The following is a 23026-nucleotide window of genomic DNA, read 5'->3' on the forward strand; positions in this document are numbered from 1 at the left end:
GGCCCACAGTAGGGGATGTGGGAAAATCTATCCCCATATTAGGTCTCATCTTGGTCTAATAGTTAGATACTTTCAGAATTATTGTTTTTACTTATCCATGCTAATATTCAATCCCTTTCAGTCTAGGCCTCAGTGATTTCATGTAGCAGTGAGTTCCACAGTTTAATCATTTCATTATCTAAAGTGACACATAGGTACCCAAACCATGGGTGCCTCAGTACAAATGTAGCTGCTGCAACTTCAGGCAAGGCGTTGAAAATGGCACCCTGCTACATTCAGCCGCCCCACCCTGCTGTGAGATGGGTGGGAAGCACCAAACCTGCTAAACAGATGAGGAAATGAAACCGCAGTAAGACTAAACCCATGGCTACCCACCACTGCTCTAGGATCATGCCCAGCTCAGTGGCGCAGGTGTAAGCGATGGCTCTCTTTCTCCCCCCGCCCCCACTCATTTGTACGGTACTGAAAATGGCAGCCAGAACCTGCGAGCTGTCTGCCTTCAGGCTTCCACCATGGCTGCTGCCAGACCAGTCTTGCTGAACTGATGTGGGTTCCTGTAGCGCTCTGACTACAGGCCCTCCCATTCCTTCTCCCCCAGGCGGCTGCTCTTGCTATTCCGGGGAGTAGGTTTGTGACAGACAGCACCTGAGGGCAGCTAACTGAACCCAGCATAAGAGCAGAGGCCCAAGCCCTGCCTGCAGTTTGCGGCCATGCAACTAATGTTTGTTTTTAGTCTATCAGCCACTTAACGCTCCTTGGCAGAATTAACCTTTCCGCTGGCCAGGGGAGTTGTTGCTCTGGCTGCAAATCATTAAGACAGTTCTGCAGAATGCCGTGTTTGGGTCCCCCCACCCCCGTTCCTTCCTTTGATTGGAAAGTTTCATTGAAACAGCAAATGTGCCAAAGAGGCTGCATTTACCACTGGCCTTTCCCTGCTTTATGCCGGCTCCAGGCCCCAAGCCAGCGCGGTGCTGTGTAGCAGTGTGTGTGGGGCTCTCCTCTCCTCACCTCACCTCCCCCTCAAAGCAGGACCCTGACTCTGACCTCTAGCCTCCCTTTGGGTGACTGTGTCCAGCACACTGGGACACGTGGCTCTTTCCACCTGATTTCTCCCTGCCCAGACCCTGTAATAGGCCTGATTCAAAGCTCATCGACTTCAATGGGCTTTGGGTCAGGCCCATACCATGTGCCTCTTCTGTCCGGTGACCATCACCATGGTATCTGGGCAGCTGTGCTGGTTCCCCAAAACTTTTCCCTTCCTTGGCTGTGCTACACCCTTATGGGAATCTCTCCCCTTGGCCGTGATGGTGGAAGTGGGGTGGCACCAGCCTCTTTACACCCTTGTCTAGATCTGCTCCCCTACCTGCTTGGTCAGTGGAGAGGCAACCTGCAGGAGAGGGTGTGGTGTGGGGGGGCTGTAGCTGCCTGGTGGGGGCGAGAAGGAGGCGCTGCTGCTTGCAGCACAGGGCTGCCCTTTGAGAAGATGGAATCGGTGTCCACACCTCTTTAAAGAGCCATGTTTTGAACCCAGTCCCCTGGCAGCACGAATGCCCTTTCCAGTCCCAGGGCTGACGGAGGCAGAGTTGTGCTGGGAAACAGAGGATGGTGCACAGGCTGTCGTGAGATCAACAAGCTCAGTCCAAGGCTGAACTGAGTTCTACTTAACCCAGAGCTGGGACGAATCCAGCATTAGCCCATGGATCTGCAGCCTGTCGCCAAAGACCCCAGTGGGCAGGGTTTGCATAAGGCCATCTGAGGACTTTGCCACAGAGCAGGCTGGATGCAGAATCTGCCTGGGATTCCCCACATAGCTGTAGGCCACCAGAGCAGTCTTGCAGAATAACTTCTGGACATGCTTGTGCAATGAAACCCCACCTCAGCTCCATTGATCAGAGGGGCCCATGCAGCTGTCAAATGGGAGTGGCTTTCAGTCAGTCCTGATCTGGGCATCTGTGAGCCAGTCGCCAAGGCACGAAAGGTCTCTTCTCCTCTTCCGCTTCCTCTGAGCTAGACAGCCTTTCGTTTGTGGGCTGGTAGGTTCATGCCATGTCCCTTTCCTAATGAAGAGCATTTAGTCCTAAGCAAATCTGTTTTAACTGGCTATCTGCAGCAGAGTTGGTAAGGACCTGCCTGAAATCTCAACCCTTAAAGCCACTGTGGTGGGCTGTCTTTCTCCCTAGTGCTGATCTGTTGAGTGGGAATTCTGGCTGGTTTTCTGGCAGCTGCTTGTGCTGGTTGGTGATCTTTTTTCCCTTTTGAGTTCTGTGCCTTAAAGGCCTTGAGTCCGTGTGCCAGAAGGATCTAGTCCAAGGGTCGGCAACCTTTCAGAAGTGCTGTGCCGAGTCTTCATTTATTCACTCTGATTTAAGGCTTCACGTGCCAGTGATACATTTTAACATTTTTAGAAGGTCTCTTTCTACAAGTCTATAATACATAACTTAACGGTTGTATTTAAAGTAAATAAGGTTTTCAAAACGTTTAAGAAGCTTTATTTAAAATTAAATTTAAAAAGCAGAGTTCCCCTGGACTGGTGGCCAGGACCCAGGCAGTGTGAGTGCCACTGAAAATCAGCTCACGTGCCACCTTCGGCACCCATGCCATAGGTTGCCCACCCCTGATCTAGTCTATTCCTTGACCTAGAAGTTGCTTTCAGGCCAGCACCACCTAACTCCAGAAGTTTTGGGTTGTCAGGTCAGCACCAGGTCAGTGTGCCTTCCTGGCTGGGAATTAACCCCCCAAACCGAGACCACTGGGACTTCCTCCTTCAGGGCATAAGGATGTCCCTCCTCCAGGACGTGCAGAAAGCCACCTAAAGCCCATCCCTGGAGAGCTACAGGAGTTTTTGTGGCTGTTAGGAACATGTATGGGACATGGGTGGAGAGAAGCTGAATGTGCTACGGGACCCATATGCCAGACTGAGAGCATTGGCTGTGATGAGGGGTGATGCTGGGCCTCTTGGAGTTAGTTCTCAGGACACCTGGGTTCAGTATTGGCTCAAGGTAAAGTCAAGGAAATATCACAGATCTTAACTTCCCCATGCAGTTTGCCCAGTGGGGGAAGGAGAGGAAGAACCCGGCTGGTGGCGTTCTGATCCCCCCAGAACTTGGGGGAGCTGGGCCGGGTCCAGCTGGGCTGGAGTTGGCTCTGTCTCTCCTTTTGGTCACGTTGCCACTGCAGGAAACAGCTGCATCTGCAGCAGCACTAAGTCACTCTCTGACTTGAGTGCCAGCACCTGATGGGGGAAGTTGGACGTGCTCAGATCCGGTGATAGAGACGGGGGTTTTCCTCCTCTGTTTTGGAAAGAAGAAAACTTCTTGGCAGCCAGAAGGACTGAGAGATTCCCAGCCAGGCACCTTTGTGTTTACAAGGAAGCCAGGGTCTGAGATTTATTTCCTTAGTGCTTGACCATCCCCCATTCTGGATCCATTCTGATTTCTGTTCAGTCCAGATCCTGTCAGGTGACAGTGCTTGCATAGATTTCTAAGGCCAGAATTAAACTGGGTAGTCTGACCTACACAAGCCAGTTTTTTTTCACCTAGTACTTTGTGCTTGACAAAAGCCTCCAGAATGGCACCAGTCTTGATTTGGAGACCTCAGAGATGGAGAATCCACCACTTTCTTCCATTGGTTTACAGGACTCTTCGGTTCATTTTATTTCCTAGCGAGCTTAGAGTGCCAATGGCTGGTGCCTCGCTGACATGACTGCTCCATTTGGGTCTCTGAGAAATAGGCTGTCTGAGCTGCTCCGATTAGTTTATTTATTATTTGCCTCGCAGTAGGACCTAGATCCCCCTGCTAAGATCAGGTCTAGAAGAGCTGTTCTGGAGCCGGGAAGCGTGGGTATAGCAGGGAAGGCAGTTAATGGATTTTACTTCTTGCTGTCCCTAAAAAGAGCTGATACTTGCTGTGTGATTGTATCAACCCTTCCTTAGAGGCCCAGAACTGCCGACTGTGAGCATTCAAAAACCATGAGTCAGGCCTCGAGAAAGTCATGAGATTAAAAAACCCCACAAAAACCAATAAACAGTCTCATCCCCTGATACAACATGCCTCTGGAAGCCTGCTGCTAGCACTCTAAGGATACGTCTATGCTGCAAAATAAACCAACTAGCCATGAATCTCGGAGCTCAGGCCTGCAAGCTCACCCTTTGGTGCTAAAGACGGGTATGTAGGGGTTCCTGTGTGGGCTCTGAGACGCTCCCCCTCCCTTACCCTCGCCAGGTTTCAGAGCCCAGACTCCAGTCCGAGGGGGCATGTCTACACTGATCTTTTTAAAGCTGTAGCATGAGTCCAAGTCTGTAGATCTGGGCTCTGAGACGTGCTGCCCTGGTGTTATTTTGCAGGAGAGCCGCACCCTTAGACGAGTGGACCGTGACTTGCATAGGAGGGAAAGGCCATTGTGACTGAAGAATGAAAGTTGGGTGCCGCCTTTCCCTTGTAGCAACTGTGGTTAGAAATTCCCTGGGCAGTGAAGTCTGTGCTAACATGGGCATTTTGTGTTTGTTTTGCAGCACGGGCAGCAGTGACCCTTACTGCATCGTGAAAATCGACAATGAAGCTATCATCAGGTAACAGACTCATCGGCTTGCGCTCTCTAATGCTCGTTCGCGTGATCTTGCGCGCTCTCTCTGTGCAGACTCTGTTCTCAGTTGGTGTAAATCTGCTTGGCTCTGCTGACTTCAATGAAGCTAGGCCTGTTTACATCTCTAAGGATCTGGGGTCATGGGTTGGCTTTTTTTGTTGTTTGTTTTCCCTCAAAGTGCTCCCTGGAGCAAACGCTGATTTCTTCTGCACATCTAGAATGCGTGTTCCATGTGATCATCTTGTATATTCCAAAACTTGAAAAGCCAGCGAGGGACTAGTCTCGAGCTTGGCGCAGTTTACAACATTTGCCATATATTAAAAAAAAGTTTGCCATAGTTTTAGGATGTTAGGAGCCAGTGATCAGAGAGACGTTTCCTTTCCATGCGAAATGACTGTTAGGGAGGTTATGAATTTTTCCTCCTTCTGATTAGAGATTAATGTCATGTTGATTTTGGAACAGCTGGTAGAACTGTCAACTCCCTCCCTCTTTTCTTTTAAAAGCTATAGATTTGATTTTCAACTTGTTCCCTCCCAAGCTGGCTCTGTAAACAAGAAGGAGCTATCAGAAAAGCTATTTCCCATCTCCTGTTTTGTCTCATATCCTCTCTAGCAGACATTGCTTTTTATTCTCCTGTGTTTGGAGCAGAGCTGGCATGAGCTTGATGTTTTGTTTCCCAGCAATCCATGACGACCCGGCGCTAAGGGCTAAAATGTGTGCTTTTTGAGTATAATCGCTAACCGGTGGTAGAATGCTAGTGTAGACTGGACAAGTTTAAAACATGTTAGAGTTAAGTTCAACCAGCTATCTTGGCTCTGCACTGGGATCCGGACCCGCTAACCCATATTAGAGCTACAGCTCACCCTGTCTGCACTAGGACTTTAGTATGTGTTCGCCTTTTAAAATGTGATAGCTCTTTATTTATTTTTAACTAGTGTAGACAGGAGGCTGCTACTCACACACAAATCCTTTTGCTACAAGGTTGCTGATCTGAATCCCCAGCCCCAGGTTAGTAGTGACTGAAAGCTGTTAGCTTTGGAGTGTGGTTTAGGACAGAAAGTGAGTCAGAAGGTGGTCATCTGGTGGTTCTCAGATATGTCCGCGCCGTGATTACAATAGAGAGAAGTTTCAGGATCCTCCCGCTCCTTTATGCTCATCTAACCATGAAGAGAGAGCCGCTCGGCATACTCTGCTAAAACCTGATTTTGACCCCCAGGTTGAGAGCCCTTAGTGTATCCAAATGAAAGTTCCAGGGGAACTGCAGTCTGACTAGGACACACTACTATGGAGAAGTTCCCTGGGTCCCTGAGGCTATCTCTACACTGCAGTGTAAGCCCAGGGTTCAAACACAGGCTCAAGTCTAACCTCCCTTCCATCTATACACAAATTGCAGTAACCCAGGGCTCAGACCCAGGACACCTGGGGGGTGAAGGGGCTGAACCTGAATCAAGCCAGGACCCAAGTTTCAAGCCCTGAGTTTTGCAGTGTAGATGCAGCCCCACTGGACTCATACTCTGGGAGTTCGTCAAAAGTATCCCACAATCCCACGGGCCAACTTTCTTTGTCCTCTGGACAGTCAAGTTTTCCCACACTGCACCATGAACAAAGGGCTAGAGTGGCCACGTTTTTGGGAGAATTCTAGGAAGTCAGGGAGATGGGTGGTGGGCTCAGGCCCGCATAAGGCAGTGTCCTCACTGGAGCCCCAGGTTGGGACCTAGGGCTCCACAGTTCCTAACCTGAGGTTACAACTGAGTGTAGATGCTCAAACCGCAGGTTAACAAACTCAGGGTCTGCTAACTCAAGTTCTCCTAACCCTGGGCTGCCACTGCAGCATAGACAGACCCTCAATGACCATGAATGGTCAGGAAAGCTTGGGAGAACACCTCGTGTGGCTTTGTTGCATGGGGAAGCTGGTGTCTCACTGTCCCTATACTAACACTTGGAAACGACTGTGATGTCTACTGCAGAAGACCTCAGGTAGGTGTATAGAGGAGGTACATATCAATGAGGAGCGGATGGTTGTTTGGGAGACAGGTACCCACGCTTCCGGTAATGCCTTGTGGTTAAAGGGACCCTCTTCCCTCCAGGACAGCCACGGTCTGGAAGACGCTATCCCCATTCTGGGGGGAGGAATATGAGGTACATCTGCCGCCCACCTTCCACAGCGTCTCCTTTTACGTGATGGATGAAGATGCGCTCAGGTATGGTGTAGACGCCTCTCCAACTGTTCTCCTCACTCCGCTGGCTTCAGAGGAGTTAGCCCTGACTCTCCCCAGGATGAGACTTCAGCCTTGGGCCGTATCCATGGCAGATTTGTCTAGACATTAGTATTGTTTGTTTGTAGGACAGTAGCACCAGGAGACCCCCCCACTGAGCTAGACCCTGTACTTACCGCCCCTGCCCTAAATAGCTTACACTCCAAACAGACAAGACCCAGGAAGTGCTGTTACCCCTTCATTAACAGATGGGAAACTGAGGCACAGAGATCAAGTGACTTGCCCAAGGTCACACAGGGACTCAGGCCATTGAACCCCCCCAGGTATCCGCAGTCCCTTAGCCACAAGACCATCTTCAACTGCAACGGACTAGGGAAGAGAAATGACTGATCTGTGTTTGACTTGGTGGGTTCTGCTGACACCCTCTGAGAAGGACGGGTGGAAAAAGATCCAAATAAAACTGCAGCCAGGAGATGCCAAACCCTCAGCACCATCACTGTGGAAAAACAGTCATTTCAGAACCTTCCACTGCTTAATTCACAAGCTGCCCTCAGTGCTGAATAGGCCAGCATGTGTCTGTGGCTGCCATGGGGCATTCATCCAGTCTCCGTCAGCCCAGGAGACCCCCCCCCCCCTGCTGCTGGAATCTTCGGCTCCATGGAGGAGGACTGCTGAAGGGAAACTCCCTCGTGTCCTTTGCAAACTCAGCTGGCGTGAGCAGCCACAGCAGGGAAGTGCGTGGTGCCTAGAGGAGGTGCAGGGTGGGTACCCTGCAGTGGTGCCTGTGAGAGAGGCATGTAAAACAGGGCATTTCCACTGCAGTGATTTCTGGGCTGGACTAAGAACTACCAGTCGCCTTAGGGCCAGATCCTCATTTCAGTGACCTCAGTGGGGGGAATGTGCATCAGGGCTGTCCTGCAAATTGAGGGTCTTCTTGTGAACCCTTTGCTTTCAGCTACCGGGCCCCAAAGCTGCCTAGGAATGAAAACATCCTTACTTCTAGTAGGGTCAGTAGGAATTTAAGCCCTTCCCTGTCTTGAGCACAATGTGCTTCCTACGCTCCTTGGCCAGAGAGGGGCATGGATAGGGCTGCCAGCTGTGATGGAGGTGAGGTGTTCTCCCCCATCCTAGGAGCTGTCCGATGCCTCCTGGTGGCGATGCAGATGGAGGAGCTGGAGAATCAGCCATATGGGAAGGTCTCTGCCTCCCCTGGAGATCAGCGCTCCAGAGTCAAGCTCCTCGCTTAGCTACTTGCAGAGCATTTCAGATAGTCATGATCAGCTGGAGAACAGTGGCCTCGCTTGGCAGGGGTGGGCTGGAACAATGGGATGGGGTCACTGCAGGGTGAGATGGCCTCCTTTCTGATTCTCTCTCCTTGAATGTCAGGAGGACAGAGGGCCAAACCCCACTGCAGGCTGCATGCAGGTAATTGAGGGCACAGATGCTGGTCCAGCATTGGATGCCAAAGGGGCTGGGCTCTTTGGTGTGGCGCTGGGAGCACCGGTGGGAGAGGAAACTCCAGATGAGCGGTTACCCCAAGGGCATGGGAGAGGAAACCCCTTGTCTGCTTGATGCACAGGAGTGGACACAATCAAGTGGGAATGGAGGAGGAGAAGCCATTCAAACCTAGAGGGTGCAGATCTGGACTGTCAGCCCCATGGGGCCTGCCTTTGTGTGCGCGCACATGTGGAACTTGCTGAGTGTGTGTAACTTTTTTTTAATGGGAATTTAGTTCTCACAACAAAGGATTCAGGGTGAGAATTGCACCTCACACCTGCCAGCAACACAACAGTGTGTGCAGTGGCAGCCGCCACACAGTAGCAAACCAGCTTGTGCAGCAATCACACTCCCTGCTGACCCTGCAGTAACACACACGTTGTGCCCGCAGAATAATTTCGACGGGCTGCCACGCTCTCGATTAGCAGCCTCTGTAAAGCAGCTTGTTGGACGCCTCTGGCAGGATTGAGGGAGGCAGCGTGTTCCAGTGGGTAGAACACTGGGCTGGGTCTCAGTTCTCACTGGGTGACCTTGGGCAAGTCACATCCCCACTCAGTGCCTTGGTTTCCCCATTCCAGCAGCAGCACTGATGCCATCTTGCCAGCCTCTTGTCATTGCTGTGGTGCGGTGCTGGTGCCCGAAAGCGCGTGTGTGCGTACGTGCGTGCGCCATGGGGGGGTTGGGGAGCGATGGAGCCCCCGCACACCGAGCATCGCAAGCAGATATGGATCAGGAAGCTTAGTCAAGCTAACTGGAAAAGGACTGCCCCCTCCGCCCTGACTTCACCCCCACGAGGAGTCGGGAAGCAGCAAAAAGCAGGTCTTCAGAAACAGGAAAGGGGAGGCCACTTGCTCAGGTGACAGGTTTGGCTGATTGCCCAGCAGTCTCTCTCTGAAACTGATCCCAACAGGCTAAGGGGGGCTCCCAGGGAGCTGCAGAGTTTCCACATCTCTCTAGATTGGGCTCTTTAAAGGGGAAATTGCTCTGCGTGTTAGTGAGCCAAGGAGGCTGCATCCTGGGCAGGCTGGTATGGGGAGAAAGCCTGGCCTAGTGGGTGGAGCACAGTGTGGGGATTTGGAAGATCTGGGTTCTGTTCCCAGCTCTGCTATTGGCTGACCTTGGCCAAGTCCCTGCCCCGCTCTGTGCCTCAGTTTCCCCATCTGTGCAATGGTTATAATGATACTGACCTGCTCTGTAAAGCTTTGAGACCTGCTGATGGAAAGTGCTGTTTGGAACTAGGTTGGATGAATGGGGCTTGGGTTTGAGACCAAAGGAGGGGTATAGCCCCAATTCAGGACTGCACATAAACACGTGTTTATGTCCTACTGAAGTCCATTGGGACGTCATCACAGGCTTAGGTGATTGGGATGGGTTATGCCAAAATCTTGTCCGTGTGTGAACCAGAAAGCGAGCTATCTCCATCCGTGAACCGGAACCATGGGGTCAGGCTCCAACCTGGGGATTTGAACCGGATATTTGCAGGGGTTTGGCATGTCAAGGTTTTACATTGGCTCAGCCCCTGCACTGCGAGGCACTTTTGTTTTGTCTCCCCAGCCGCGATGATGTTATCGGGAAAGTCTGTGTCACTCGAGACGTGCTGACTGCGCATCCGAAGGGTAAGGCAGATTCTCGCTCCAGCGGAGTCGGGCTGGGTTTGGTTTCTACGTACAGCTGTGCATGCTGCCAAGCGTGAAGCAGCACAGTCCCGTTCCCTGGTGAGCTGACAATGGAAAGCAACTTGTGAAGCTGCTTCAGGGAGATCGCAGCGGTGGAAACGAGCAAGACTTGACCCCAAAGCCGAGCGCGGTCTTAAGCCAGCCAGAATTCTCTTGCGGCTTCTCCCCTGCCGTTTACGCGCCCCGTCAAAAGCGACAGACTTACCTGGTTGCATCTGAGGGTAGATTTGAACCCTCAAGCACTACAACCCCTCTACTGCCCCAACCCCTAGGTGGGAGTGAAACCACCAGCCTGTCAGTGCTGCCTATTGCCACTGCATCCCCAACAGCTGGACTGCGCGGGGCACAATGCCTTGGGAAATGGGTGTGGCAAATGCAGTGATATTTGATTTGGTGTTGGGCTGTCACTCATTCCAGTCCCCCTGTAAATCAGTGCAGTCTGTGTCCTAGCGCAGTCTCTAAGCCACGTGCGGCTGTGTTCAGTGACAAATTATCACTGCATGCAAAGTGTCTGTCTGCAAGATGCTGCCCCAGATCAGTTCAGCCTGGGTCCCAATGCACCATCTCGCATTGTGCTTTGTCGGTGAGTGTGATCTCTATCCCCTGAAGCGCTGTAGCAATAGCAGCCTTTGCAGGGACTCGGAGAGGACGCGCTAAGGGCTAGTTTGCAGGAGTGTAGCTGCTCATTCCAGCAGGCTCCCATGCCTCTACCTGCTCCGTCTGTGCAGATAGCGCCCCCCCCATTCTGAGTACTGCCTAGCTGCAAGTTACGAGCCCACAGGTGATCTGCCAGCCCTCCATGCAAACTGGAGCCATCCTGTGCTCCTGACAATTCTGCCCGTGTTCGAGGTAGTGGCTGGACCAAAGGGGTGCACGCCAAGAGGGAGCAGAGTGTTTCCTCCTGGAAAAGAAGATTCGTAGGCGCTCGGGGTGCCCAACACGGGGGGGGGGGGGGGGGCTCATCAGAACTCAATCTCCCACCTCTATCAGGGATGAGTCATGCAGGTCTCTGGCTGCCCGAGTCCCCTCATCCTTGAGTAGGCAGCTCGCATCCTCCGCTTACTGTTGCCCAGCTGAGCCAGCCGCTAGATAAGGGCGTTGAATGCTGCGTGGGTAGAGGAGGCGGGGAGAGAGAACTCTGCACTGGCCTCCCTCCTGCGTGTGTCTGTCTGGGCAGCTGGGCCCAGGCCAGAGGAGGCTGCAGAAGGGAAGGGAGCTGCCCTATGGGAGGCTCTGTCTGGATTTGTGAGGACTTGGGAAGTATCTGGCTCTTTTAGACACCAGAGGGGCTAAAGATCCAGGTAGAGGGACCCTGCCCTGCTGCCCCTAGCAGTGAGAGGCGTTGGGTGGCTCAGGGGGTTGTAACGGGGTACAGCGCCTTTCCCTGCCAGGCCGCCGGTTTACCGGGCCAGCAGTGACTGAATGCCGTTACCTTTTGATGGCTGCTTGGCAGCCTCGCCTGCAAACTGAGCTGCTGGCCCGGTTCTTGTGGGACAGGGCCTGCCTGGCACATGCCGCCAGCCGCTGCTCGCAGTAACGGGCGCCTGTGTCCGTGGTGGGGATAGCTGGGGCCTGAGTGGGCCTGGAGATCCAGATCTCCTCTTCCTCCAGGTTTGGCGTGAGGCTTGCTGGGGTGGGGGGGAAGGGCTCTGCAGAGAGATGACTCTGGGCTCTAAGCCTGGTTTCTTTTGCCAGCACTAAATTCCCTGTCAGCGAGTCTTTTGGGAGGGGCGGGGGGGAGATGGTGTGAGCTGACTGTGCAGCACTGTGATGGGTCAGTGATTGGGGCACTAGTCTAGTGAGGCCTTGTGAGATTCACAGTCAAGTCCCTCCTCTGCCACAGACTTCTTGAGTGACCCTGGGAAGGTCACCTAGCCTCTCTACAGTTCCCTAGCTGTACTCTGGGGATGACAGCCCAGCCCTGCCTCCCAGGGGTGTTGGGAGGAGAAAAGCATTAAAACTTGTGAAGTGCTTTGAGATCTCTTGAGGGAAAGCCCTGCATAAGAGTGAGATATTATTAATATCCAGGCAGTTCTGCTGGAGACCTGGGGAGTGCGTCCTAGTGGTTAGTGGCAGACCGCGTGTCAGGACGCCCGGGTTCTGTTGCAGGCTCTGGCGCTGCTTCATTGATTGATCATCAGTAAGTTGCTTAAGCTCCCTGCGCCTGCTTTCCTGTGTGGAAAACGGGCCTGGCCAGACAAACCTGTGGCAGGGGGGCACATGCAGCTTTCTCTACCGGCTGTTCTCTCTGTGTCTAGGCTACAGTGGCTGGCTGAACCTGACCGAAATCGATCCCGATGAGGAGGTGCAGGGGGAAATCCACCTCCAGATCGAGATCCTGGGCAGTGATGCAGCGAGGAAGCTGCGCTGCAGCGTGTTTGAAGCCAGGTAAGGAGGTGGAGCAAGGCAGAGACCGGCCTGCAGGGAGGAAGCTGCTAATACCCCTTTGCTCTCCAGGAAGAGTCCAGAGAAGAGCAATGAAACTGATCAGGGGCCTGGAAAGGAGGAGAGTTTTTTGTTTTTTTTTTTTTAAAACCCCAGGGCAGTGCAATGTACCAGTAAGGCTTTAAGGGTATGTGTGTAGGGGCGGGGGGTATCGCAGAGATGCATGTAGTAATAAGTGATGTATACCAGGTCATTGGGGTTCTTCCTTTTACCCTTGCTCATAAAACGAGAACAAAGGGACATCCGGTGATGTTACAGGGAAGGCAGCGTGATCTACTGGCTGGAACACTGGCCTGGGATTCAGGAGACCTGGGTTCTGTTCCCACCTGTGCCACTGGCCTGCTGGGTGAACTTGAGCAAGTCACTTCCTCTCCCTTTGCCTCCGTTTCCCCATCTATAAAATGGAGCGAAGTATACCGACCTCCTTTGTAAAGCACTTTGAGCTCTGCTGATGACAGTGCTATATAGGAGCTAGGTATTATTATTACATGGGGTAAAATTAGCCTGTGGAACTCATGACCACAGGATGTCACTGAGGCCAATAGCTTAACAGGATTTGGAAAAGGATCAGATGTTTATCTGGATATTGAGAAAGTTGCATTAAAAAGGATAAAACTCCTCCTGCTTCAGGCCATAGATCAACCAGTAAGTGCCTGGGGCTGGGAGGAAACTTCTCCTGGGGCCAGATTATTCCATGCCAAGGTCTCTTGTCCCTGCCTCTGCAATGGCTACTACAGGCCTCAGTTCGGGACAAGACGCTGGGCAAGATGGACCTTGTGTCTGCTCCATCCTGGCTGTCCGTGTGTGCGCAGCACACACAATGCACATCGGAATCCCTGATACAGCTGGCAGAATAGCAGGTGCTAGACTGAAAAGGCGTTTCTCCTGCCTGCCTCTAATGAGGCATTAATCTTCCCTGCAGCTCCAACTGCAAACCCAGCTGAGCTCCCTCCATCACGGCCCCTGTTAAATGAGTCTCAAGACCCCCTGCTGCTACAAATGGGACAGGCTCTGTGAGAATCTGGTGCAGGCGGGGGCCACCAGTGGGCAACTGCTGTCTTGGTTTTGCCCTAAAGGTTGCCTTGGCTAGAAAATGACTAGGTGGGACTGGGTTGCCTGGCGCTGCTTGAGGGGTGCACAGCAGCGCGGAAAGGAACTATTCAGGGAGCTCCAAAGGATGGAGGGGATGAACATCAGGCAAAGCTTCCTGCCCTTGGACGTTAGGCTGTGGAAGAGGGTCCCCAGGGAAGTGATGGGAGCCCTGTAGGTTCCAACACCCTGGAGTCTGGCTGTCCAAAGCGCTGGCAGGATGTCCTCCAGGGAAGAGCCTGCCCTGGCAGAATGGGAATGGACAGGATGACTGCCCGGGGATTTCCCTTCCCTTTTCTGTCGCCTGCCATTCTCTCTCTGCTGCATGTGCTCAAGCAGGGTACCATCCTCCGGGGCTGTTGGGGAATCTCTGTCCCCCCAGACAAGCAGAGGTGTGGGATGCCCCGTCTGTCTCGGGGAGAGGAGGATTCATGCCACGCAGAACAAAGGAGACGTCTTCACTGCAGAGTTAGCCCAGGCAATGGGCCCCAGGTCAGCCCAGCCCCAATTACTGGGTGCTTGCTGGGGCTGCGCTCCCCGGGGTGAGTCTCTAGGATTCCTGGGGGCATGTCCCATGGCTCTGAGTGCTGCAGTGAGCTGAGCTGCTCTCTGATGCTTTCCCAGGGAATTGTGAGGGGGTTTAGTGTGGGGATGGGTGGGGGACCGAGGGCAACACTTGGGTAAAGAGCCCGGGTTAACTCCGCAGTGACGACACTCAGGGGCAGGATAAGGGGCTGATGTGTGCAAGACCTTTTGGTGACTTGAAAATGCAGGACCAAATCCATCCTGCTGGCTGCAGGTGAGTGACCCCAGGGACGGACCTCTCCTTCCTCAGTTCAGTCTGTGCGTAACCATTTCCTCCCCTGGGCTCCGCTCCTGGAGACAGCTTCCTGTCTGGCCCTGGGTCTGCCATTGCAGAGCCGTGTGGCTGTGTAGCTCGGGGCCTGCGGGCAGTGCCAGGCTGGCGAGGGGGCCTTGCTGCTGCAGCGTTGGTGAGACTGTGCCGGCTGCTGCTGGGTGTTTGTTCCAGGGTACCAGCCTGCCCAGGCGTTAGCTCTGTGACCCACGAAGGCTGTGCAGATGGGAAGCCAGCGCTCTGTTCTGCCAGAGCGCCCTTGAGGCCGCCCCCTAGAGCAGCCAAGCGGCCCAGCCTGTGCTGTCAGCCAGGCACGGGGGGGGGGGGGGGGGGGGAGGAGAAGCCCCTGGGGAGCTGCAGGGAATCCGCTTCCCCAGGCCAGACAGCTGCGTGGAGTTCCCTTCCTTGTGACTCACAGCTCCGCAAATCCCCCTCCCTCTCTCACTCTTGACCTTTCCATTGGCTCTGTGGGGAGTACCCTGCACAAGAGCGATGACCAGCCAGTCTCTAATCACAGTCAGTCTAATGGCTGGGAGGGTTGTTCCAAGGTCTCCATGGGGAAGGTACAGCAGGGCGCCTACGGGAGAGATTCGGACACAATTTCCTTCTGGTGTCTGTCCGGCTGCATGGAGTGATTATCTCTAATACTAGCTGTCTTCTGTCCTGCTCTGAGCCAGACTGCCTGTGGGCAGGGATCCTCTGCAGGCTGCTGTTGTCCAAGTGACATTGCAGGGGGAATTTAGGGAGGAATCTAGTCAGGATTCTGGGGTTTCTCTTCCCAGGGGCTCCTAATAAGCACGAGTGCTCAGGGACTCTTTCATCTGCGAGGCAGCATGTCCTATGCGACACATAACCCCCCCGCCTGTGGTATCGGTTCAGTATGCAGGGATTCATATACTCCATCACCAAGTGCAAATTCCTGGAGTGCACCTACCCAGGTACTCAGCAGTGTTCCGTAGTGGTGGGTATTCTTTCTCTATTAACGAACAATAAGGAATTAATATTCCTCCTGTGGTAGCAACTAGAGGCCCTGATATCGACCGCAGCCCCTGGGTGTGGATCTGGTCCCTCTTTGGGGGGGCAGGAGGAGAGAAGGCAGCCCCTCTCGTTGCTCTGTCGGCCTCTCCGATCACTGAACTGCATCGTCAAAGGGTTGCCCCATGTTTGCTTTTTTGGGCTTTGTTTATTTTCCATGTCAGCTAACCCACTCCCACCTCCCATCTACCTGCTGCTGGGGGAAGCGCTGAGTGCGAATTCTAGGGGCGAGTGCCAGAACCTGCGACTCCCCATGAAACAAATGCACCCCTTTTGTGACTCGCTCTGGGAAGTGCCTCGCTGGCCAGCCCTGCGTGTGGCTTTGACGCTTTGCACACGTAAGTCCAGCAGCAGAGGGTGGCTTTTCCCGGCTAGCAGTCGGTGACTCACCCTGCATGCGGATGGCACCTGTCTCATGGCTCCGACTCGCCCTCTGGAAAGGGAGCACTTTGAAACGTGTTAGTCTCTTTAATTCCCGAATTAAAGAGGAGGATTCTGGTTTGGGTGTCTGGCTATTTTTAGCTTCTGTCCCTGGCGTCACTCCGCCGAGTGTGACTTACGCTAGGTGAGGATCCAGCCCGTATGAGTCAGAGAGCCTGCGTGGAAATGCGTCTTCCCCACTAGTCTCTTTGTACCTGCCAGTTCTCTAAGGTGAATAATAATCCTTCATAAAATGCCCTGGAGCCCTGCACACATCAACTGCAGTTAAATGCAACATCACACAGGGATCTCTGCCATTTGAATTCTGAACGATGGGGTTGGCCGAGCTCTGCCTTGTTAACAGGCTCATGTAGGTGATCAGAAGTGCTTTGACGCAACCATGGATGTGTTTAGATCTCAGGGAACAACTTGGAGTGTGGGAGGCAGAGCGGACTCGGCTGTAATGAAATGAATATGAAGGGGGTGTCATGGTGGCCGGCCACACACACACACACACACACACACACTGCTCTGCCATTGAGACTTTGCTTTTGTGCTTTCTTGGCCCATTGTTCCTTTTATTTTAAGCCATCCAGACTAAAAATACACTGTTGCTCTTGGCCTACGGAAGGCTCTAAGTGTTTTATTCCCAGTTTGTCAGCACCCCGCAACGTGAACTTTGCCATGGAAAACCTACGTCAGTGGAAATAATCTCTTGGGCTAGTTTAAAGCAGGCAGGAATTGTCTTGCTAAAGAGTGCCACGGAGAGAGGGTAAAAAACCGGGCTGGCTGTGTTTTCAAAGAAGGGTTTGATTGAACGGCTCTGAAAAGATGTGGGGGATGCCACATGTGGAAATAACTTGTCTTGCTACAGAGAGCCTTAGTTGGAGAGGTGCTTGCATTTTAACTTGGTAAGAAATGACTGGGGTGCGTGTGGGGTGGGGGAGATGAGGGCACTTTTGGGGTGGGGGAGGATGGCATGTGTCTCCATAGGTTATAAAGCCAGAAGGCATATTGATAGAAATTTTTCATCAGACAATTCTACTGCAAATTCTGCTGGAATCTGATCAATTTCATGCTGCATTCTAACACATCAGTGTAAGCAGCTGGGCTGAGTCCACAGAGACAAAGCACAGAGGCAGTCTGCAAAGAGTTTGCCTCTAGGGAGGGCTCTCTAGCCAGAGATCAGTTACCATAAGGAACAAAAGAGTGAGAACACTGCCTTGGGCCTGGAGTTAAGCACATTCCTGAAAATAGCATGATGATGATATATAAATTGGTAGCATATCCTTATCTGAAATAATATATCCACCCCGGTCACGCTACATTGAAAAGGATAGAGCAGGAGTAGAGAGGGCTCAGAGACGACAGGAATGATTAGAAGTCTGGAAAAAGGAGAGTGAAAGAGAGGACGGCTTACCTGAGAGAGGCGACACACTGAAATAATGAATGCTAGAGAGAAGGTAGATCAAGCCCTTCTGTTCACTCTGTCTTGTAATGTAAGTACAAGGAATGTTGCTGACAGATGCATCAAGAAATAAGTGTTTACTCACCATGCAGTTGGCCTGTGGAACTCATTGCCACAAGATGTTACTGAGGCCAAGAGCTTAGAAGGATGGCGAAAGGGATTGACTATCAATAAAATATAATTTGAGAAGCTCCTGGGTTACAATAGCGGGGATGGAAAAAGAAGAAAAGGCAAAGGTGAGAAGGAATGTAAACTCTCATTCTTCCAGCGAGCCTCTGACTGATGGGTCTTAGAAAGATACTGGCCACTCCCAGAGACGAGCTATTGGACCAGTCTAGCAATTCCCATGCCCAGGGGAGCCCAGCCTGACCTTCCCAAAGGACTTCTCTCCCGTCTTCCCCCAAGCACCACTGTTGTTGGCGTTCCCCACAAGCGCTCATACAAAGAGTGGGGGACACTGAGCTGCATTTTGCCCTTGCTTAACAAGAAACAGATGGGATACCACGCCGCTGGCGGCTTTCGGTGGCCAGTCTGGATCACCCAGTGCTGCCAAACCTGCCCCTCTCAATGGCCCTACCCTACCAAGGGATACTGGGACAGCGTTTCCTGCTCACGCCACAGCCCAGTGTGACATGTATAGGAGCTCTGTGGAAGCAGCTGGTACCCCATGGGGAATCAAGTTATTGCCCTGACTGGGGCACATGGCAGATCCCTCCCTCTATCCATGACTCCCCTACCTTCCCATCAACATTCACACCAGTTTTGGGCATGCAGTTGTTCTGCTTCCTTCCTCTGTCCCTGTGCACCAGCAGCAGTCAGGAGTAATGGAGGAGGGACTGCGCATTTGAAAGCTGCTTTGGTTAAGTAGCAGATTCATTTATGGTGCGCACCATGAACTGGCCCATGTGCTTTTGGTAGGTAGAGTGAGGATCTTGCAGGTTCCCCTAAAACAGACCCAGAGGAGTGCAAGGAACTGATGTATTTTTTATTATTTAGTTCAGTGGCAGTTCCAAAAAAAAAACAAAAAACTTTGTTTTCTGGTTGACCCACAATTTTTTTTAATTTCCAGCAAAAATGAAACATTTCATTTAGATTTTGAGCTTTTTTAAAAAAAGGGTTTTTTACATTGGTTTCAATAAAACTGAAGGACATTTCTAAATAAAAAGTCACTTTGAAAACGTCCAAGCGAACCCTGTCTGAAATGAGTTTGATTCTGGGCCGACACCAAGTGGCGAAATGTTTCGGTCGACCTTAATCTGCATTTTGCACTGACCTGTGTCAGTTGAAAAATGTTGCCAGCTCGAATCAGAGGCTCTTTTGTGCCAAGGCCCTTCTGCTTCCTCTCTCGGCAGAGATTTGGCTCGGAAAGACCGGAACGGCGCTTCCGATCCCTTTGTCAGAGTTCGCTACAACAGCAAGACCCAGGAGAGCTCGGTGAGTCGAGAGAGCAGGTTGGGGTGTTTGATTCCATTGTGGGGGCAGGGTGGAAGGGAGGAATGCAACCCATGCTAGAAACTCCCTTCTTCCTTTCCCTTCCCCAAGGGGGGAACCAAGGATGCAATCAGCAGCATGGGTCATATTCACTTCATGGACACAGCATCGAGAAGGTGGTTACTCTTGGATGGATCAGTGAGTTACATGTGAGCATCACTGGTACCAGGGTGTTGGGACCCTCGTTCTCTGCAGATGTTCTGTTGGCACTAATGGGATGGCTCAGAGGAGGTATACATCAGGCTGGAATTTGGCCCTTGTGTTCAGGACTCCAGGAGGAAAGCCGCTCAGGTGCAGCGCTGTGAGCCATTTCGGTGACGTTAGTTCGGATAGAAGTTGAACTGCCTCAGGATTTCCTCTCAGGATGGGCCTGACCCATACTCTTGTGGTCTGAGCGACCCCAGGCTTTGGGAGGTGGGCTTGGCACCCCAATTGAAATGTTGCAGTGTGGCCTCATTTTTAGTGCCCTGTTTGACTCCTGTCGCTGCCAGCCTCACAGCTTGGTGCTGTCTGTATCCGGCCTAGGCCCCTTGCAGTGACCTAGTACAGGAGTGTAAATTAGCTCCAGATGTGGCCATAGACCCTCAGTCCAGGTCCGCGCCTCCTGCCTAGCAGAGCAGGGACAAGCCGACTGGTACTGTCTGGTCATGGGGAAGTAGTTATGCTCATCTGGGGAAGGGAACCAATTGCGCTCTCGACATACGGCAGGAGGGTGAATGCTAGGGAGGGGGAAGAGCAGCTGAAGCCTAATGACAATCTTGGCACAAGAACCAATGGCAATTAAACTAACCCTGAAAAAATGGAGGCTGGAAATTAGAAGGTTCCTGACCATGAGAGGAGCGAGGCTCCGGAACGCAACAGGAGTAGTGGGGGCAAGAAACCTCCCTGGTTTTAAGGTGGAGCTTGATAAATTTAGGAATGGGATTCTTGCCCGCAATAGCAATGTACTAGATTCAATGACCCCGGAGGTCTCTGCAAGTCCTGCGTTCCTGGATGGCAAACCATGCATAGATTCCATAGATCTAGAGCTGCTAACTCTTTTCCTGTGGGAAGAAGTCAGCAGAGTGAGAGAGCTGCTGACCCCGGGAATGGAAATGTAGGTAGTTTAGTTCCCTTTTGTATAGTTAGGCTGTTTTTTTAAGAGAGTTTTCCCAGAGCTAATAGGAATCGAAATGATTGCACAATTACAAACGAAAAAAGACAGCAGTACTGATAACCACAAATGTCCTCTCAAAAATCATAAGATTGTCTTAAAAAAAAAATTGGATTCTTTTTATTTGCCTTTGGCGTTTTGAACCTTTGGGTCATGTTTTCGCCCTTGAGAGCTAGAAACTTACTTTTATAAAATGAAAGCTGCGATTTCCCCCCACCCCCACCCACCTCATAATCGCATGACTCCAGGAGCTGGGGCTTTCAGTGAATCATGTCCTATGGCAAGACTCGCTATGAAATCACAGGAGTTGGTAACACTGTGTCATGGCAAGAGGGGGCTGTGAGGAGTGGGGGTTAACATTTGTGTTTGAGATCTAAGACTGCTGTAGTGCATGAGGATCAAAGGCCTGAATTCTCAGGGACGCTAAGGCCCCACTGTACCACTCTAGCAGGGAAAAGAGGCCTTCCAGTGGTCTCAAATGTAAATTTATATGCACTTCAATGCCCCATTAGATTGCCAGAACCATTGACGAGGCCTTAGTGTCACTAGGAATCTGGGCCTCGGCTGTGAAACTGATTAGAAAGAGAAAAGACAGAGGTGAAATTGAGTGTAATTCTGGTGTCCAAAGGGCAAAAGGGGAACTAAGAACAGCCAGGGTGACAAATTGATGGAGACTGGCCCCAAAAGCCCAGACTTCGTTAGACATCTGCATTTGAATTTTGCACACACTACCTCTTTTTATAACAGGCTGCTCCAACCACCTGGGCTCTCCCCACTCCTCTGCTCTGAGGTGTTGGAGACCTAGCGCTGGCGATTGTGGCCATCTCTGCAAATCCAGGGCCTGATACTCCCTGTCTTGTGTGGTCACTCACCCTGTGCAAAGTGGGCCTGAGGTGCTTTGCACTGATGCAGACGACCACACAAGGTGCAGAGCCGCAGTGAATCGGGTCAAGAATTGGGCACTAGGCTTTTAAAATTCTTCCCACGTTGATAATCTAAGGGCTGTTAGTGACATAGGGCAGAACACTCTTTTTAAAAACCCCATTCTTTTTCCCTTTAATCTGCTTGGTGGCTTGGTGAGATGCTGTTCCCTTGTCCTGCACTGCTTAGTGGAGGATTACGGATCCCGCTCGGGAGGGTGATTAAAGCTGTACTGCTTTTCCTTGCCCAAAGGTGGTCAAGAAATCCTGCTACCCCCGCTGGAACGAGACCTTTGAGTTTGACCTGGACGAGTCAGCCACAGAGAAGCTCTGCATTGAAGTGTGGGACTGGGATCTCGTCAGCAGGAATGACTTCCTGGGGAAGGTGAGGGGTGACCACCAGCTGATCAGAGCCACCTCTGTTGGCCGGGTTCTTATACAGTCATTAGGATTAATATTTAATAACCTTCATGGATCAGACCTGGGGCTGAGTCAGAAACCTCAAGGTCTGGTTCCAGCACTACCGCTGACTCCCTCTGTAGCGTTGGTAAGCCATGTTGCCACCCCGTGCCTCAGTTTCCCCCATCTTTGAAATGGAGGCAGGATGCCCCAGTGGTCAAGGCACTAGTCTGGGACTCAGGAGACCCAGAGTCAATTCCCAGCTCTGCCACAGCCTTCCCGTGTGACCTTGAGCAAGTCCTGTAGCCTCCCTGTGCCTCATCTGTACCAGAGGATGGCAGCACTGCCCTGCCACACAGGATAAATGCGTTAAAGATGGGGAAGGGACTCAGGTACGTCCCATCACTGTAAAATCTCAGAGCGAGAATTAGATGCTTCGGTAGAAACACCTAAGTTAGGATGAAATAATTCTTCCTTCCTTTGTAAAGTGCTGCCAGTCCCTCGGTGAAGTCAGGTAGAGAGGGGAAGTGTTTTCATTTTTATTTTATCCAAACCAGTGAAGTTCTGGGGCAGGCTGGGGGCTCAGATAGAAGCATCTGAGTCTGGGCCATCTCTAGGCTAGCCGCCGGCATCCTGAGGATGGCCTAGCGGAGGAAGGGGGCTTTCAGGATTAAGGGACTGCACCGGGTGTCAGTTCCCACCTTTGCCACAGCCGTCACGTGGGACTTCGGGCAAGTTACCCGATCTCATAGACTCATAGACTCTAGGACTGGAAGGGACCTCGAGAGGTCATTGAGTCCAGTCCCCTGCCCTCATGGCAGGACCAAATACTGTCTAGACCATCCCTAATAGACATTTATCTAACCTACTTTTAAATATCTCCAGAGATGGAGATTCCACGACTTCCCTAGGTAATCTATTCCAGTGTTTAACTACCCTGACAGGAACTTTTTCCTAACGTCCAACCTAAATCTCCCTTGCTGCAGTTTAAGCCCATTGCTTCTTGTTCTATCATTGGAGGCTAAGGTGAACAAGTTTTCTCCCTCCTCCTGATGACACCCTTTTAGATACCTGAAAACTGCTATCATGTCCCCTCTAAGTCTTCTATTTTCCAAACTAAACAAACCCAATTCCTTCAGCCTTCCTTCATAGGTCATGTTCTCAAGACCTTTAATCATTCTCGTTGCTCTTCTCTGGACCCTCTCCAGTTTCTCCACATCTTTCTTGAAATGCGGTGCCCAGAACTGGACACAATACTCCAGCTGAGGCCTAACCAGCGCAGAGTAAAGCGGAAGAATGACTTCTCGTGTCTTGTTTACAACACACCTGTTAATGCATCCCAGAATCACATTTGCTTTTTTTGCAACAGTATCACACTGACTCATATTAAGCTTGTGGTCCACTATGACCCCTAGATCTTTCTGCCATACTGCTTCCTATGGAGTCTCCTCCCATTCTGTATGTGTGAAACTGATTGTTCCTTCCTAAGTGGAGCACTTTGCATTTATCTTCATTGAACTTCATCCTGTTTATCTCAGACCATTTCTCCAATTTGTCCAGATCGTTTTGAATTTTGACCCTGTCCTCCAAAGCAGTTGCAATCCCTCACCGGTTTGGTATCGTCTGCAAACTTAATAAGCGTACTTTCTATGCCAACATCTAAATCGTTGATGAAGATATTGAACAGAGCCAGTCCCAAAACAGACCCCTGCGGAACCCCACTTCTTATACCTTTCCAGCAGGATTGGGAGCCATTAATAACTACTCTCCGAGTACGGT

At 51.7% G+C, this 23026-nt stretch overlaps 1 protein-coding gene across 4 annotated transcripts in view; it reads left to right on the plus strand.

Moving 5' to 3' along the window:
• LOC127037415 (ras GTPase-activating protein 4-like) overlaps positions 1–23026 on the plus strand; it is a 53807-nt gene that overhangs the window by 11345 nt on the left and 19436 nt on the right. For 3 of the 4 annotated variants that reach the window (XM_050929096.1, XM_050929097.1, XM_050929098.1), the window contains exons 2-7: positions 4512–4568; positions 6670–6783; positions 9850–9911; positions 12230–12359; positions 18637–18718; positions 21102–21233. In XM_050929096.1, the coding sequence (XP_050785053.1) occupies positions 4512–4568; positions 6670–6783; positions 9850–9911; positions 12230–12359; positions 18637–18718; positions 21102–21233 (577 nt within the window). Of the gene's footprint in view, positions 1–4147; positions 4165–4511; positions 4569–6669; positions 6784–9849; positions 9912–12229; positions 12360–18636; positions 18719–21101; positions 21234–23026 lie in introns of those variants that run through there. The other variant, XM_050929099.1, reaches the window with a different exon arrangement.

This window comes from Gopherus flavomarginatus, chromosome 19 (assembly GCF_025201925.1).
Source record: "Gopherus flavomarginatus isolate rGopFla2 chromosome 19, rGopFla2.mat.asm, whole genome shotgun sequence".
NCBI classification, from domain to species: Eukaryota; Metazoa; Chordata; order Testudines; family Testudinidae; genus Gopherus; species Gopherus flavomarginatus.